The sequence below is a fragment of the Erithacus rubecula genome (genome assembly GCF_903797595.1).
Source record: "Erithacus rubecula genome assembly, chromosome: 3".
NCBI classification, from domain to species: domain Eukaryota; kingdom Metazoa; phylum Chordata; class Aves; order Passeriformes; family Muscicapidae; genus Erithacus; species Erithacus rubecula.
Window position 1 is genome coordinate 127,039,811 of NC_136689.1, and position 15,288 is coordinate 127,055,098.

General features: G+C 55.7%; 1 protein-coding gene across 3 annotated transcripts; it reads left to right on the forward strand.

Moving 5' to 3' along the window:
* The first annotated feature begins 8,481 nt into the window (after nucleotides 1-8,481).
* On the forward strand, nucleotides 8,482-14,376 carry OSR2 (odd-skipped related transciption factor 2). 3 transcript variants are annotated; one of them, XM_079301373.1, is made up of 4 exons: nucleotides 8,482-8,766; nucleotides 11,645-12,371; nucleotides 13,027-13,126; nucleotides 13,899-14,376. In XM_079301373.1, the coding sequence occupies exons 2-4, from the start codon at nucleotides 11,716-11,718 to the stop codon at nucleotides 13,971-13,973; spliced, it is 831 nt and encodes a 276-aa protein (XP_079157499.1). In that variant the 5' UTR covers nucleotides 8,482-8,766; nucleotides 11,645-11,715; the 3' UTR covers nucleotides 13,974-14,376. The 3 variants fall into 3 exon arrangements, with proteins under 3 accessions (XP_079157499.1, XP_079157497.1, XP_079157498.1); XM_079301371.1 differs by having other exon boundaries at nucleotides 8,523-8,766; nucleotides 13,817-14,376; XM_079301372.1 differs by having other exon boundaries at nucleotides 8,652-8,762; nucleotides 13,817-14,133.
* The last annotated feature ends 912 nt before the right edge of the window (nucleotides 14,377-15,288 follow it).

Sequence of the window (15,288 nt, forward strand, 5' to 3'; positions counted from 1 at the left end):
GATGTGAAACAGAACTTCTGTAATATTTCAAGGAGCTTACATACATATATATATGTGTGTATATATATGTGGACAAAAGCTGTTGGAAGTAAGCCTTTGACTTCAAAATGTGCCTGATTAAAAAGAATACTGATAAAAAATAGAGATGAGAACAGCTGGAACTCTGATTGCAGTTATGCTTTCTTCTGGATGTTTATTTCTAGATCACTTTTGCAGCTGCTTTTATCTACTCCTTAGAAGTTCTTTTAGATTTGAGGAACCATTAGCTGTAAAAGTAAACATCAGCTGAAGTCTGGTTTTATGGATCTTGAAACCATTGAGGGTGGGAAAGATAATGTGAGACTAATGCTGAACTAGATCAGACTTAAGTGATGCTTTGAACAGCCTTTTAGCATTTCAGGCTCCACCTGTAACAATAATAGAACGGTGAGTATTTCCAATATTGTTCTTTATTAAGCAAATAGGAGTTTCCAAGCTCTAGGAATTAAAATACTCTTTTTTGGAAAACTTAAATTCATATCTCACTGTCATTCAAAAGACAGAATGCTTTCAAAGTATGCCTCCCCTATCTAGGTAGAGAGATGGTCCTTAAAACTAGCTCTGCTGCCTTTCAGTATCTGTCATATATAAATATTATGCTTCAAATAAAACAGATCTGCAGTTTTGACTCCATTTCACTCTGTTTTGTTATTGTAGTTGTTCGAGAGTTCTTTAATAACTGTGGGTTTTATTTGCTTAAGAGATGCCTCTTTGGAGACTGGAGAAAGGTCAGGGTTAACCCTGCTTAACCTTAGCTAATGACCTATATTGGTGGTCCCCTCTTTAGATCTCAGGAGTGTCAGCAATGATGCTGTAGCCACTGACTGACTTTCATGCCAGGTCCCACTGAAATAAACACAGTGTTATACTTACTTTATGCTTCTTCCCAATAGAAATTTTTAGCACACTGTATCCACCAAAGCCCTCTGGTAAAAGTCACCAAGACTTCTCTGTTTTCAGATTTAAGATTTTAAGAATTCAAGCACAAGGTACATTTTGTTTAAAAAATCCCTTCAGATGGCTTTGTGAGTCTTCTTCTAGGACCATTCCTGGATGTGAAAAATATTTTTTCTGTTTCCAAATTGAGCTTTCATTTCTCTGTCCTGAGCATTTCTGCTAATGATGGAGATTTCCTCACATTTCTCCATAGGCATGGCATTCTTTCTAGGCTCCCTGAAAGCCCCTAGATGCACCTAGCCCTCATCCCTGAAAGATGCCATTGAACCTCACCCCCATCACAGCCAGGGAGGCTGTCATTCCAAAGCATTCCTTGCCCCAGGGTCTCTTCAGCTCCCTTCCACACAGCCACAGCCTCCCAGAAGAGCAGGGTGCTGTACCTTCACCAGCAGGCTGCACCCAGCAGTTCAGAAGCACACAGCCTCATGGCAACAGTGAGATTCAAAAGCTCCTGGTTGCATTTGAGCAACTGGTAGTTATCAGGACAGCTGAGTGGAAAAGGAGAATATATATTGCACTGGAAAGTTTGCACTGTGGCTGGCAGTATCTCTTCCCACTTTTCTCTGGAGCTGAAAATAAGAGGCCTTGAGTCAGTTCTGTCTCTACTTCAATGTCATGTCCTTGGCTCTCAGCACTCCTCTCATGCTAAAATGAGTTTTGGTGCTGAAATGAATGGGATTTATGTTTTTCTTGAAGACAATTCCTAAGGGGGAATTTTAAAGAATAATATAACAACTAATAATTTTCACCAGCCTAGCATGAGTGAGCAAGCCAAATAAATGAAAGAGTTAATGCAAACATAAATCCTGCAATAATCATTGATATTGTTTATGAGACAGACCATGCCATCTACTCTAGACTAAACAGGGAAAAACGCCATTTGCAAGCTTCATCCTATTCTTCATCATCCCAGGTCCCTCAAATACTCCTGTGGGGTCTGTGAAAGGAAACCAAAGAGAGCAAGCAAAATGTCAGTCCTCTGAGCAGGGACCTGTACCATCATGAGAACAGAAAACAAAAGTCCATGAGCAAAGAAGGTGGAAATCCACTGGGTCTTCACTCTTATTTGTCCTGATCTCACATGGTTTCAGTTTGTTGCTGCCTCATGATACCCAGACAGCAGAAACTACCATACCGCTCGACAGGAAGGGAAAGAAAATGAGGTAGAAGAGTATTCTTTACCAGAAAGTCTTCTGACTGATCAGTGCCCATTTCAGTTCTATTCTTGAACTGATCTCTTCCTTTTCCCAGCTGTTGCTTAGACTGTACTCCGGAGTAATCTTGCCCTGAGCTTTCTCCACAGTGGCTATGGAGAGTTCACGGAGAAAAAGGACTCTTTTTCCCATGCCATAAGCTGAATTCACACCGCTTTCCACTGCAAAATCTCTATGGTGCATCAATCAGCATTGCATCCACAGACTCTGTGTTGGTGCCACTGTCCTTTCATCCAACAGGATGAAGCACACAGTGGTGCTATGAGGTGGCAGCAGAAGCTGAGAATACCAGCACTTAAGGCAAAAACAAGGTAGTCATACAGATATGAGTGCCAACAACTTAACTCATGGAAAAGAACATGAAAGCAGGCATGATGAAAATTCTTGCCTAGAACAGTAACTGCTCTTGGGTTTTTTATAAACTTTTGTTCATTTGTTTATTTTTATGAGGCAGTCTGAAAATAATATCCCTGATCAAGTAAATATTTAAAACCAGCAATAAACCATGCATTCAGCAGATGACTGGCATATGAAGATATTGAAGCACCTGCTTAGATACTACCCTGGGTAGCAATGATCTTAAGCATACATTTAAATACTTTTTGGACCATACCAAGTAAAGATAGAGTTATGTTCAGCCTTGGCAGTGTCTTTAAGTGCTTTCTAATGCCTTATCCTGGTAAACTGTCCCTCGATTTCCTTGTATTCCAGCAATCTGCAATAACTTAACCTTTAAAATCCCTAATTTTATTAAGAAGTGCAGGTTTTCATCAGTAAGGTCTGTCTGGATATTGTAGAAGTGAATCTGCCAGGGAATAACTGTTTGTTTTTTGTAATACCCATTATTGTCCTTTTCTTTGAATTATATGCCACAAACAACTGAAAAAAACCCACACGGAGATTACTACAGACATTGTGCACATCTGTAAGTGATGATTTGCATATGCTTGCACCGTGCTTGTAATGCTCTGAAAATATCTGAAATGCTCTGTAGTATCCTGGTTTATAACATATCCTTCACCACAGTTTACACATTGAGAATGCATGCTGAAAACAGGAAACCCGCATATGGAGGGTAGGTAAAAGGGGATTATAGTATACATGCATTCGACAGAATAGTCCCAGTTTAAGAGTATCATCAGCATCAGGCTTGCATAAACAAATCAGTGCTTAACCCACAGATGTATCTAATGACCAGATGGATTCTGCATGTTTACAACTGGAAAAAACTCTCTGAGCTTTTCTATTGTTTGTTGACTTGCACCCTATAATATTAATTTTATTTGTGAAACCAAGTTATTCGCTGGGATATTGCAAGTTCTTAAAAGGAAATGGAGTTACTTAATGTATGCCACAGGAGAAGATGTATGGGTCTGTTCTCTGCTGCCTGAGAGTTCTCATGTCCTAGGTGAGTTACGAGGCATGCGACCAAATGTACAACTGCATTTCTTAAACCAATTTATCGCTTTTATACAACATTTCTTTTAGATTCGCCCCTAGCAGTTGGTTCAGAGATTGCAAACTTCATGATTCTTTCAGCCTGAGGCAGCTGCAAAACTTCATGGGAGCCTGAACCCCCCCTTTAACTCAGGAGTGTAGTCTACAAACCCATGGCCATACAGCAGGCAGCCGGCCCTAAAGCCCAGCCGACCTTCACCTTGCAGGTGTCCTTTGACACAGCTGCCAAGAGGTAAAATGCCACCAGCAGAGAGTAAGCAGAGCCTGTCAGGCTGGGGACCCTCTGCAGTCACGGGCTCAGCTTGGGGGGGTCGTTGGTGAGGTGTGGAGCAATGGGAAAGGGGCCCACTCGTGTGCAATGGGTGTCTGTGCCTCCACAGCACAGCCCTGCTCAGCGTTTCTGTGCTGGCGGCAGGAAAGGCTTTAGCCAAAAGGTTGCTTAAACCAAACTATAGCAAGGTACGGCATGTTGTATTTCTTTATGTCCTGACATCTTCTCACTTCAGACGGCACAAACCTCTCATTGCTGATGGCGGGCTAGAAAACATTTTAGGCTAGAAAAGTCCATGTCTATAGGGCTCGGTGCCCGCCGTCGGGGCAAGGCGGCAGCATCGCAACTGGCGGCGTCCCCTCGGTCTCCACAGCGCCGGCGGCCGCCTCCGCACCATCCCTCGCCCCATCCGCACCATCCCTCGCCCCATCCAAACAATCCTTCGCCCCATCCGCGCCATCCCCGCCCCATCCGCACCGCGCTATAGCACCGGGGTAAGAGCTGCGGCGCAGCGTCAAGTTCCGCTGTGCAAAGATGGACTTGGCCGAAGGCGATCTGACGCTTCTCCCGTGTGCCTGTGAACCCCGCGGTGTCCGACGCGGAGCCGGGAGCTTCGGGGGAACCGGGGCTCGGCAGAGGCCGGAGAACAAAAGGCCCCCGGAGCTCTGTGTTCCCTAGAGAGGGGAGGACGAGGAGGAGGCACCCGTCGGGCTGGCTACGGAGGTGATGCCCGTCGGGGGTATCGCGGCTGGGCCCGCTCCCCGCTCCCAGGGGCAGCCCCGCCGCCGGGACCGCGGGCAGGGCCGAGGACGAGGGGGTGGCGGGACTTGCGCGTCCGGGGGAGACACGGGCAGTATCCAGCCCTCTGAGGTCTTTGCCTGCTTAATTACTTTCTTCTTCCATGGAAATTAATCGCGACGATATTCTACGGAGATCTGAGTATTCTACGGAGATCAGAGTCCGAGAATGGGAAAAGGGGACGCTGAGCGGGAGTTGCAGCGGCGGTGTCCCCTGAAGCCTGCCAAGCGCCGCGTCCCCGGCCGCCTACGCCTGTTTGTCAAATCTTGGCTTTTCCTGACTAGTTCATTAAACACAAAACAGAATATCCCACCCAATAAATCGGAGCGAAGCCGGTGATGATTTAGTCACCAAGAAACACCAGCGGAACCAGATGCCAGATAGACGGGCGGTCACTGTTTTCCTTAAAATAAAATAAAATTTAAAAAAAGAAATAAAAATAAAAAAATTGAGTCCTCGGTGTGCAGCCGAGTTGTTCGCCGCATCGGCCTGTCTGTCGGCCGGCGTTATCCTGCGGCTGGGCTCGGACCGCAGATGTCCTCGCTGTCCAGCGGCCTCTGCCCAACGCGCCCCGACAGCACTCCCTGAGCCATCGGCCGTCGGAGCCCTCGGGTCACTTCCCAAGGGCAGGGTGCCCTGCACCGGGAACGGTGCTCCCGGCCGCTTCCCTTGTCACGAGCCGGAGCCGGCCCGAGTACCCGCTGACCCCTCTCCCTCCGGGGCCGACTGCGGACGCACCCCTGATCCCCTCTGAAGACTCTGCCCCATTCCCTTTTGAGGGTATGAGTTCCCAGAGACCGCGGCCCCCGCCGCCGATAGCGCTCCGTGCAGGCATCACGCACCGCAGCCGCGCACGGTGCCCCGCGGGAGGGCACGACAAGCGCCGCTGCGGAGCCTCACTGCCGCCCCAGGGCGCATTTCTGTGCTGAGAAACGGGCGAATGGTCAAGGTTTGTCCCGAGCTTCACGGCTGCGGAGGAACTGCTTTAATCTCTTCCTCGCAGCAAGAGCAAACACTGCCTATCTCCTTGCTCCCCTGGACGGAATCCAGCGCTCTGGACGAATTTTTTGGGGAGGTGTGGGAAGAAAGAGCGGGGGGAGGTTGAGATAACCTGAGACGGGACGCGCGGATAGGAGAAGGAGGCGCGAGGTGAGCGCTCGGACACCCGCGGATAGCGATGCTGCCTCCGCGCTCCTCAGAGCCCTGCGGCAGCCGTCTCTCGGGCGGTGCGGGGATACTCCTGCTCTGGGTTCGCCGCGATCCCCATCCCCATGTGCTGGATCCGCCGCGATCCCCATCCCCATGTGCTGGGTCCGCCGGGACACCCGCGGTGCCGGGCCGGGCCCGCCACGGGGCGGGCGGAGCCGCAGGGCGCCGCGCTGACCTGCAGGCGGCGCTGCAGCACCGCGGGCGGCCGCTGCCGGGCAAGCGCGGCCCCGCGCACTTCCCGGGCTCTCCCTGCGCTCTCCCCGCGCACTTCCCAGGCTCTCCCCGCGCTCTCCCCGCGCACTTCCCGGGCTCTCTCCGCGCTCTCCCCGCGCTCTCGGCCGTGCCCGGCCGTGCCCGGCACCGCGGGGCGGCCGGCGCGCCGAGGGGGGGGGAAGTGGCATGGGAGCGGGAGGGACTCGCTCCAGGTGGACGCGGAAAGCTGGCATGGGAGTGCTGGGCTCCTGCGGGACCTGGCGGCCCGTGCCGCGGTTAGTGTCACCCTGCTCGACGGGTGCCGCTGCCGTGGAGCCCCCCGGCATCCGAGCGACCCCGGGTTCGTGCTGGCGCGAAGCCGGCGCGGCATTACCCCTGGGCCTAGAAGCCGGCTCTCGCCGCGCACCTGCCGGCCGGGCCGGGCGGAGTCGCGCCGAGGTCACCGGGTGGTCCCGGCCAGCGCAGACGAGCGTGGTGCCGCTGCCGGTGGTGGCGGAGCGCGGCGTAGCCCAAAGGTACCACGAGCGAACAGCCCGGGCAGTGTCGCCGCACCGCACCGGCCCCCTCCCGAGTGCCTTCCGCTTTGAGGCTTTTTCGTTGCCTGGTGGGCTTGTGATTTGAGGAGGTCGTTGTTGTTTGGGAATTTTTTTAGATTCTGGTTTTGATTTTGGGCTGATTGTTAAAAATATATGTAGGTATTTTTCTTCTCCGCAAGTGCGGCTTATTTCTACTTGCTGTAAACGGCAAGAAATGATGGTTCTCCGGAAACAATTTCCCCTTGATCCTGAGTCTGGAGGTGCTGTTCTTGTTATCCAGAAGCCAGCAGTGCGGGAAAGAAATTGCGATTCTAAAGTCTCCTTTTAACTTCGTTCTTGAAGCAACCGGCCTCTTTCAAGAAAGCAAAACGAGGGGACGCGGGTCCTGCCCCCGCGTCCTGCCGAAGTCCCCCAGCCCAGGCGCGGCCGGAGAGCTCTTGCCCTGTGCAGGCTCCCCGGGGCGGCCCGCACCCACCTCATACCCGAACCGAGGAAATCGCTCCTTCTCCCGGAATTGTGAACTTCCGTGTCTTCACGTCCGAGAGAAGAAATGCTATTTATTTAGGCTACCTCGGATTTGAAACAGAGCATTTTCGAAGCAGGAATTTATGAAAAGAAACGAAAAATAGCCCCGGCGGCCGGCGGCAGCGGCGGGCTGCAACGTGCGCCATCCTCAGCTGCGCTGCCCTGTGAGGGGACACGGCCAAAACTTCTGCCTACTCTTATTCCCCTCTTTGATAAATTTTTCTTACTGTATATTAAATGAGAAAAAAAATCCCCATACAGCCCTAATTTACGTCCTCTTCTCTACCTCGGGCTTGAATTAACCAGCATAGACCTTACCTTTGAAAAATTTTGAAAGCTGTCTTTTAACTGCCATTTTCCCCGACATACTTCTTTTCCAATTCCAGTTCCAATTTCCACTCCAGATTATACGATAAATTCCCCATACATGTGATTGAAACAACGCATATAACAAGATAATATTACAGATGAAAAACGTAACCGAAAGCCGACATATGCAAGCAGCCGCATTGCAGCTATCGACGGACGTGAATAGAGTTCCCTAATCGAGGCATTTGAAGAGGGTTATGGAGGCCCCATTTAGCAGTAAATTCCCCAGCAATAAATCGAAACTGCTTTCGAAACTATGTGTCTGTTCCAGGTAGGGATTGTGTGCTTAGTCACCGCGCATGGGGATGCCTCCATAGAGCTTCTCTTCCCGAATCTGCCCTTAGGCGACTCAGTCGCAGTGAAAGGGCAGCGCCGGATGGCTGACAGTCCGTAGGGCGACCCGACATGACGGCCACAAGCCCATTGGGAGTGAGCACTGTCTGCCCCCACTCTCGGCTACAAGGGCACCCACAAAAACCCACGCTCTAGATTTGGGGGTGTTATTTTAGTTATTTAAGCCAGTCGGGCAGCCTATGTCACCCCAAGCTGGGGCACGACGGGCAGCCGAGATGGGCGGCGAGACTCAAGGAGCTCGCAAATACCCGCGGCCGGCAGTGGGACGGGGGGCGTCGAACTGTTCTCGGAGGGAAAAGTCACCTTAGGTGACGCGGGGGGAGCGGGGGGCGTCCTGCTACTTTAAAGCCCAGTTGCTACCCAAACACAAGTAAACAGTGGGGCCGGAGCGGCGGGGCGGGCCGGGCCGAGGCCGCGGCCGGGGGCGGTCCCGTCCCGTCCCGTCGGGGCGGAGCGGCGCGGCCCCGAGCGCGGGGCTGTGCGCGCCGCGGGGTGGGCCGGCGGCGGCGGCGGGCGGGCGGGGACAGCGCTCCACGCCAGTCACCGCTGAAATGTGATGGACCGGGCAGGGGGCGGCTCAGACTCGCGCCGAGCCTCGCCGGGGTCGAAGGCGGGAGGCTGCGGGCGGGAGGCGGCGGTCTATGCCGGGGCCCCGGGACCGCCGCGGCCAGAGCTCCCAGCCGCCGCCCAGCCCTCCGCAACATGCCGGTCGCCGCCGGGCCCCGGCCCCGCTGAGCGCCCCCGCTGTGGATCTAATGTCTCCGTGAAGGTGCCGCGGCCGCCGCCCCAGCTTTGCCCCGGGAGGAGCCGCCGGCTGCGGTAGGTGAGTGGCTCCGCCGGCCCGCCCTGCCCGCTGCCGTCGGCGGGAGCGGGGCGGCCGCCCCGAGAGCGGAATGAGCGCTCAGCCGGGGGCGCAGGGCCGCCGGGTTTACTTTCAGTTCGCAGCTCCGCACCGGCTTGGGGTGCGGGTGCCCCCCTCTCTACACCCCGGGCGCGTTTATGCGAGGCCAGGCGCCGGCAGCCTCCCGGGATGCGCTCTCGATGTCCTCCACGCGAAACTTCTCCTACGGAGAAGCCGTTCCGTGCATGAGCTGCGAGCTAAACCGCGGGTCGCGCTGGAGAAATCTCGGTCGGGGGAAACACCTGGCTGCGCGGGCAGCGGGGACCGCGGCTTCGGGTGAGGCGGCCGGGAGCGGAGGCGTCCCGGTGCCCATCGATTGCCTGGGAAGGACCGGCAGCGCCTTCGGGGCACGGTTCGGACCCGCCGCAGGAAAACGGGGAACGCTGGCCGGACCAGCGGACCGGCGGCAAGCAGGTAGAGAGGGCTGTCCTGGCACCGGGCTTACTTTAGTTAAGCTCTCTGAATGGAAAGGGAAAAGGAAGTGCCAAGGTTTAAGTAACATCCGTTTTTGGTTGACTTTCACCCCTCCCGCCCCAACGCACCTTAATATAAATGGCCTTAAAATCACGTACGAAGGCGCTTTCTGGTCTTTTTTGATACATTTTACTGAAGTTACCTCCAAATACTAGCAGATGTACCGCCATTTAGACAGAACTGTAGTTTAAAAAGTTTCTATCTGAAAATGAGAATTTCGTGTTCAGAATAGTTTTCTCAGAGTTGGTTGTTAGACACCAAAACGAGCGTGGTGCAATGACACCTCCACACACGGCTATCAAACGCGGCTTTAACAGAGGGAGCTCTGCCCCACAGAAACACTGCCCCTACCTCTACACTACCCCTACATAGCTCCCAGCCGGTGGCTCCGAAAGCCAGCCTCAAACAACTGGGATGGAGGCAAGAGCAGCTGGAGCAGCCAGCGAAAAGTTATTTAATTGCTTCTGTTTCGGTTCCTCGCGAAAAGCGAATAGGAACTCGCACTACGACATCTTTAAAAATAAGTCTCTATATATAACCACCCCCTCACAATTAAACGAAAACGTCGCCATAAATAACAGTATCGATAGCTGTCCCCGGTGTCGATACAACCGCAAACGAGGAAAATTGGGCAGCAGCGGAGGAAGCTCCGGAGAGCCACGACTCGAGGCAAACGAAAACAGGAGTAGGCAGCACTGCACTTCACACCCGATCTCCTTGCCACATTTGCCCCCGCACCCCCCACCCTCCAATCGGCCAACTGTGCGGTGCCAGAAACGTGGAGGAAAGGTATTTTAGGGAAAAAAAATCGAAAATATCTTTCCAGCCGGTGTGCTCGCGGTGCCAGCGGAACGGCAGGAGCGGCCCGGGAGGCAGGGACACCTCACGGAGCGCGGGCTCTGCACTCGGAGAGTTTCCTTAATTTTTGTTGTTGTTTGGAGAGGGTGGTTTAGGATTTTTGTGGGGGGAGGTTCTCTTGTTTATATTGGAAACTGCGCGTTACCAGACCCTCCACACAAATCCCTTGAGGTGCTGGGTCACCCTCGGCCCTACCTCTTGTTTACAGGCCCGGAGAGACCCCGGCGTTTGCTTTGGCCGCTTTCCTGGGTCGCGGCAGCCTCTTGGCTGCTGGAAGTGAACCCTCAAAGAAGGCAAAAAAAAAAAAAAAAAAAGAAGGAAACGGCAGGGACTTGTCCCCCACGCTGATGTCCCCCTGCCTTGCGGGAGGGGAGCGTCGCCCCCGGTCTGCCGAGGGGATCCCCTTGCGACGGGTGCAGCGGGCCCGGCGGTCTCGGTTGAATGGGCTGAGTGAAACCCTCTGACAGTCACACACCTCTTATTAGCTCACGGCCCCGGCGCTCCGGCGGAGCTCCCGGCCAGGGACGCCCGAGGGGGTGCGGGGGGCTCGGCCGCACGGCTCCGTCCCGCCGGGGCTGCGCTCGCCCTTCCCGGCCCTGCGGCACGGGGGGAGCCGCTGCGGGCAGCGCCGTGCCCGGCCGGGCGGCCCTCGGCCCCGGGGAGGCCTCCGGGCTGTCCGCTCCTCTCGCCGCCGGTGGGATGGCTGCTGCGCGGGGGGCTGGGTGGGAGGTGTGCATGCGGGGCAGGGTCTCCTTTTCTCTTCTTCGGTTATCTTGATAAATGAGTTGTTGTTGAAGGAAGAAAAATAAGCAACGGAGCTAAGACGAACGCGGGGTTTATTCCCCCCCGCTCCGCCCCTCGGGCCTGACTCGGCTCTCCGTGAACACCCTGCTCTATTCCGGGGAGGCCCCAGCCAGGAGGGGTCGGGGTCGGGGCCTCCGCGCCCGCAGGAGGCCGGGCGGAGGGTGGGAGCGACGCCGGGGGCCAGGTCGGCGCGGGGGGCAGGAGGGAGGCGGCTCCGGGTCCCCGCGGTGGGCGCTGCGGGGGAAGGTGGCAGGGCCACGGAAAGCGGAGAGGCTTCGTTCCCGGCCGCGTCTCGGTTCCGCCTGGATTTTTACACGAATCGTTTAATTTGAATTTGCGGCGCCTTCGGTGGGCTCGGTGCTGTGTTTTCTCCTTTTTATTTTAATTTGGGGTGGGTGTTTTGGGAGCGCTATTTTTATTTATTTGTTTCCTACGCTTTAGCTTCTCTGGTCGAAGCGATCGCGCCGTGGGTCCGTGTCGGCCGCCGGTCCCGGCGGAGCACGGGAGCCTGGGCTGCGGCGGGGTGCTGGGGCCGCGGCAAGGCAGCGCCCGGAGCCGTGCCTGGCCCTCGCTGGCTCCAATGCTGCGCTCGCCTCGGCTGAGGAGTAATACTCTGCCCTCAGTAAAAGTCTCTCTCCCCTCCTTTCTCCTTCTTTCTTCTTAGGATTTTCTTCCCGTCTCGGAAGCTCATCAGAGGCACCAACTGCTCCGCCTGCTCGCACCCACCTCGGGAAGATGGGAAGCAAGGCTCTGCCAGCCCCCATCCCGCTGCACCCGTCCCTGCAACTCACTAACTACTCCTTCCTCCAGGCTGTGAACACCTTCCCCGCAGCTGTGGACCAGTTGCAAGGTCTGTATGGACTCAGCGCCGTGCAAACCATGCACATGAACCACTGGACATTGGGCTATCCCAATGTGCATGAAATCACCCGCTCTACCATCACGGAGATGGCGGCCGCGCAGGGCTTGGTGGACTCCCGCTTCCCTTTCCCCGCGCTGCCCTTTGCCACGCACCTCTTCCACCCCAAGCAAGGGGCCATCGCCCACGTCCTCCCAGCACTGCACAAGGACAGGCCCCGCTTTGACTTTGCCAACCTGGCCGTGGCCGCCACGCAGGAGGACCCCCCTAAGGTGGGGGAGCTCGCCAAGCTGAGCCCCGGACTGGCCTCGCCCCTGTCGGGCATCAGCAAGCTGTCCCCGGACAGGAAGCCTTCCCGCGGCCGCCTGCCCTCCAAGACGAAAAAGGAGTTCATCTGCAAGTTCTGCGGCAGGCACTTCACCAAGTCCTATAACCTCCTCATCCACGAGCGAACCCACACGGACGAGCGGCCTTACACCTGCGACATCTGCCACAAGGCTTTCCGGAGGCAGGACCACCTGCGGGACCACCGGTGAGGGACCACCACCACCGGGGTCGGGCCGTGGGCGGCCGGGGTGGGGTGAGCCGCTCAAGGGGGATGAGACTCTGCGGCTCCAGGAGCCAAGGGAACAGCGCAGGAAAAGCCCCCGGCTCAGATTCCGTGGCCACGGAGGGACCAGGGCAGCCGAAACCGGCGCTTTGTGTGGGAAGGGCACCCGCCTGAGGGAGAGCCGGAGGGGTTCAGAGCCGGAGATGAAGATCCCGGGCCTTTGTGCCTGTGAGTCATGACGAGGGGGGTGCAGGGAACAGGAGGGATCGCAGGTGGGCGCTTCCCTGCTGATCCCCCACCCATCGCCGCACACGGCGGTCGGTGCCGGGAGGTGCCCGCGGCCGCAGAGCTGAGTATCCTCCCGGCCTTGGGAGGAGAGCGGGCTCGGGTCCGGCCAGCAGCCGCAGATGCTGTCCGGTCTGGCACCAGAGAGTGCAGTCACGCTTCGATACAAATTACTGCAAATGTTTTGAATCGGCCGAGAAGTTTAACCATACACAGAATAATAACGGGTAAAGGAAGGAAGAGGAGGGTGAGGGCGTCTTGGAGGGGGGTCGAGTTTGGGGAAGCGGGGTCTGGGGTCGTGTGGCCCACCCCCCCCCCGGCAGCGCTGCTCACCGCATGGGTTGCCTTCCAGGTACATCCATTCCAAAGAGAAACCCTTCAAGTGCCAGGAGTGCGGGAAGGGCTTCTGCCAGTCCAGGACCCTGGCGGTCCACAAAACCCTACACATGCAGGTGAGCCCGCCCTTCCGCGGCCTCTCAGCGCGTGTGCCGCGGGCGCTGGCCCGGCCCGGCCCGGTTCGGCCCGGCTCGGTGGGCCGCCGCGGGGCAGGGGCGGTGGCTACCGGGGGAACAGGGCTCTGGTGCGGAGGGGAGCGAGGGGGGCCCGGCACTGGACGGCGCCTTGGGTCTGCGGGGGGACAGCGGCCCGTGGTTACCTCCGAAAAACGGCGCCCTTGGGAGACGGGCTTAAAGCCAGCGGGGACGCGGCTGGCGGCGGGGAGTGAGCCCTGTGTTGGGATTTGTCCCCGCCGCTGCTTGGAGGCGTTTTTCGTTGGGGGCAGCAGCCCTGCCCTGGCGGCGGGCGCGGGGCAGCGGGCGGCCCGGCCCGGACGGGTGCGGAGCGGTGCGGAGGGACCGCCGCGGCGGCAGGGCGGGCAGCGGGGGTCCCGGAGCGGGAGGGCGGCGAGGAGGTTGTTTTCCGTGTGCCCCAGGGGCGCGGAACATCACGACTCGATAACTGTAAAATAAGGCTTTTGGGGCAGGATAGGGAGAGGTGGGCGGCCGCCCGGAACGGGGTTCCTCTCGTTCGTTTCCTCCCCCGATATCTCAAGTTGTGCGTTGCTAATGAGAAAAAGTGCAGTAATACGTTAAAACAGGTGGTTTGTGAAGGATTAATCCTTTGCTTGCTTCAAATCTGAACAGGAATCTCCACACAAATGCCCCACATGTGGAAGAACCTTTAATCAAAGAAGTAACCTGAAAACTCACCTTCTTACCCATACAGACATCAAGCCCTACAACTGTGAGCAGTGCGGCAAAGTGTTCAGGCGAAACTGTGATCTACGGCGGCACAGTCTAACTCACACCCCGCGGCAGGACTTCTAGAGCAGCCAGGGACCCGCGCCCGCTCCGGCAGCTCCAACTTGCCCACTTTACTCAAGGAGTGTATTGTAGGAACTCACAGACGCGCACACACACACACGGAGACACGCACGCAGACTCGGGGCCAAGCTTTCCTACCACATGTCTGCGAAACTCGTTTAGAGAGTGCGGACTGCAGGATCGGGCCCCTCTCCAACCCACACCCAAGCGTAAAGCTCATCTTGTAGATAATCGCGGCTCATTTTAGAGCTCTGTACAGAACGTGTTTTTTTTCTTCGTTTGTTTGTTTTGTATCGTGACAGATGCACATCGATAACAAATCATGGAGGCAAAGTATTCTTTAAAAATGTATTTCAAAATAAATCCTTTTTTTTTTCCAAATACCTCCCGCCTTCTTGTATTATTCTCTGAGCATTTGGGCTTTTTTTTTCCTGCTGTGTCAATGCAATGGTAAAGCATATTGAATAAATTTCCTAGCCGGGTAATTGTACTGTCACAACAATTTTGGTGATCGCTTTTGTTTGGTCTGTTCCACTGTCGCTGTTGTTATCTATTGTTAAGTAAAATGAAAGTGCCTTATTTGAGAGTTTATAGCTCTATTACTTAATAGTATGAATGTCTAAATATTAACTTCTGTACTTCTTTTTTCCTATTTTTCCCGAACGATTTTTTTTTCAAACAAGAAAAACAAAGAATTATTTGCAAATAAACAGATCTTAGGAAATAATGTATAGAGCAGTTCTTACGCCAAAGCGGCTTATTAGTAACTTATTTGCAATCAGGCCGTATATTGTAAAAGTTATCCCTCTCGCGGGGATTGCAGCAGGCAGACTCCTGCCTGTAGACTTTGGACACAGGCAATTCACCCGCCTAGACAGGGACTTTATCCTGCAGAAGACGATTCTTTCCCGGCAGCTCTGGAAGCAAACAGCGAGGCGCCAATTGCGCCCTCCGCCCCGGGCTCATCCGCGGGCGCTGGCAGAGCCGCGGCGCTGGGAGCAGGGATCCCTCGCCCCGTTCCCTCCTCCATCTGCCTGCCCAGCACGAGTCACGCCCAGGGGGTTGGACGGAGAGGGATCGTTCCCTCCTCTCCCGAGACCCTCACCCCACCGTGGGGGTCCCCAGGCACTCCGGCCCGGGGTGGCTCTGGTGACACAGCATGTGCACCCCGTGGGCCACACGCTCAGTGCCTGCCCCGGGTCTGCAGCCCGCAGCATGGTGCCACTGAACAATGGGCTCTCCTCCCCTGCCAGCCCCTCACCAGTGCCTGTGGACTCCTCTGGAAAGGTGAG

Coding starts and splice junctions, on each gene's coding strand:
- OSR2 (XM_079301371.1), top strand. CDS start 11,716: ATGGGAAGCAAGGCTCTGCCAGCCCCCATCCCGCTGCACCCGTCCCTG. Junction 12,372..13,026: donor GACCACCTGCGGGACCACCG/GTGAGGGACCAC, acceptor GTTGCCTTCCAG/GTACATCCATTCCAAAGAGA. Junction 13,127..13,816: donor ACAAAACCCTACACATGCAG/GTGAGCCCGCCC, acceptor AAATCTGAACAG/GAATCTCCACACAAATGCCC.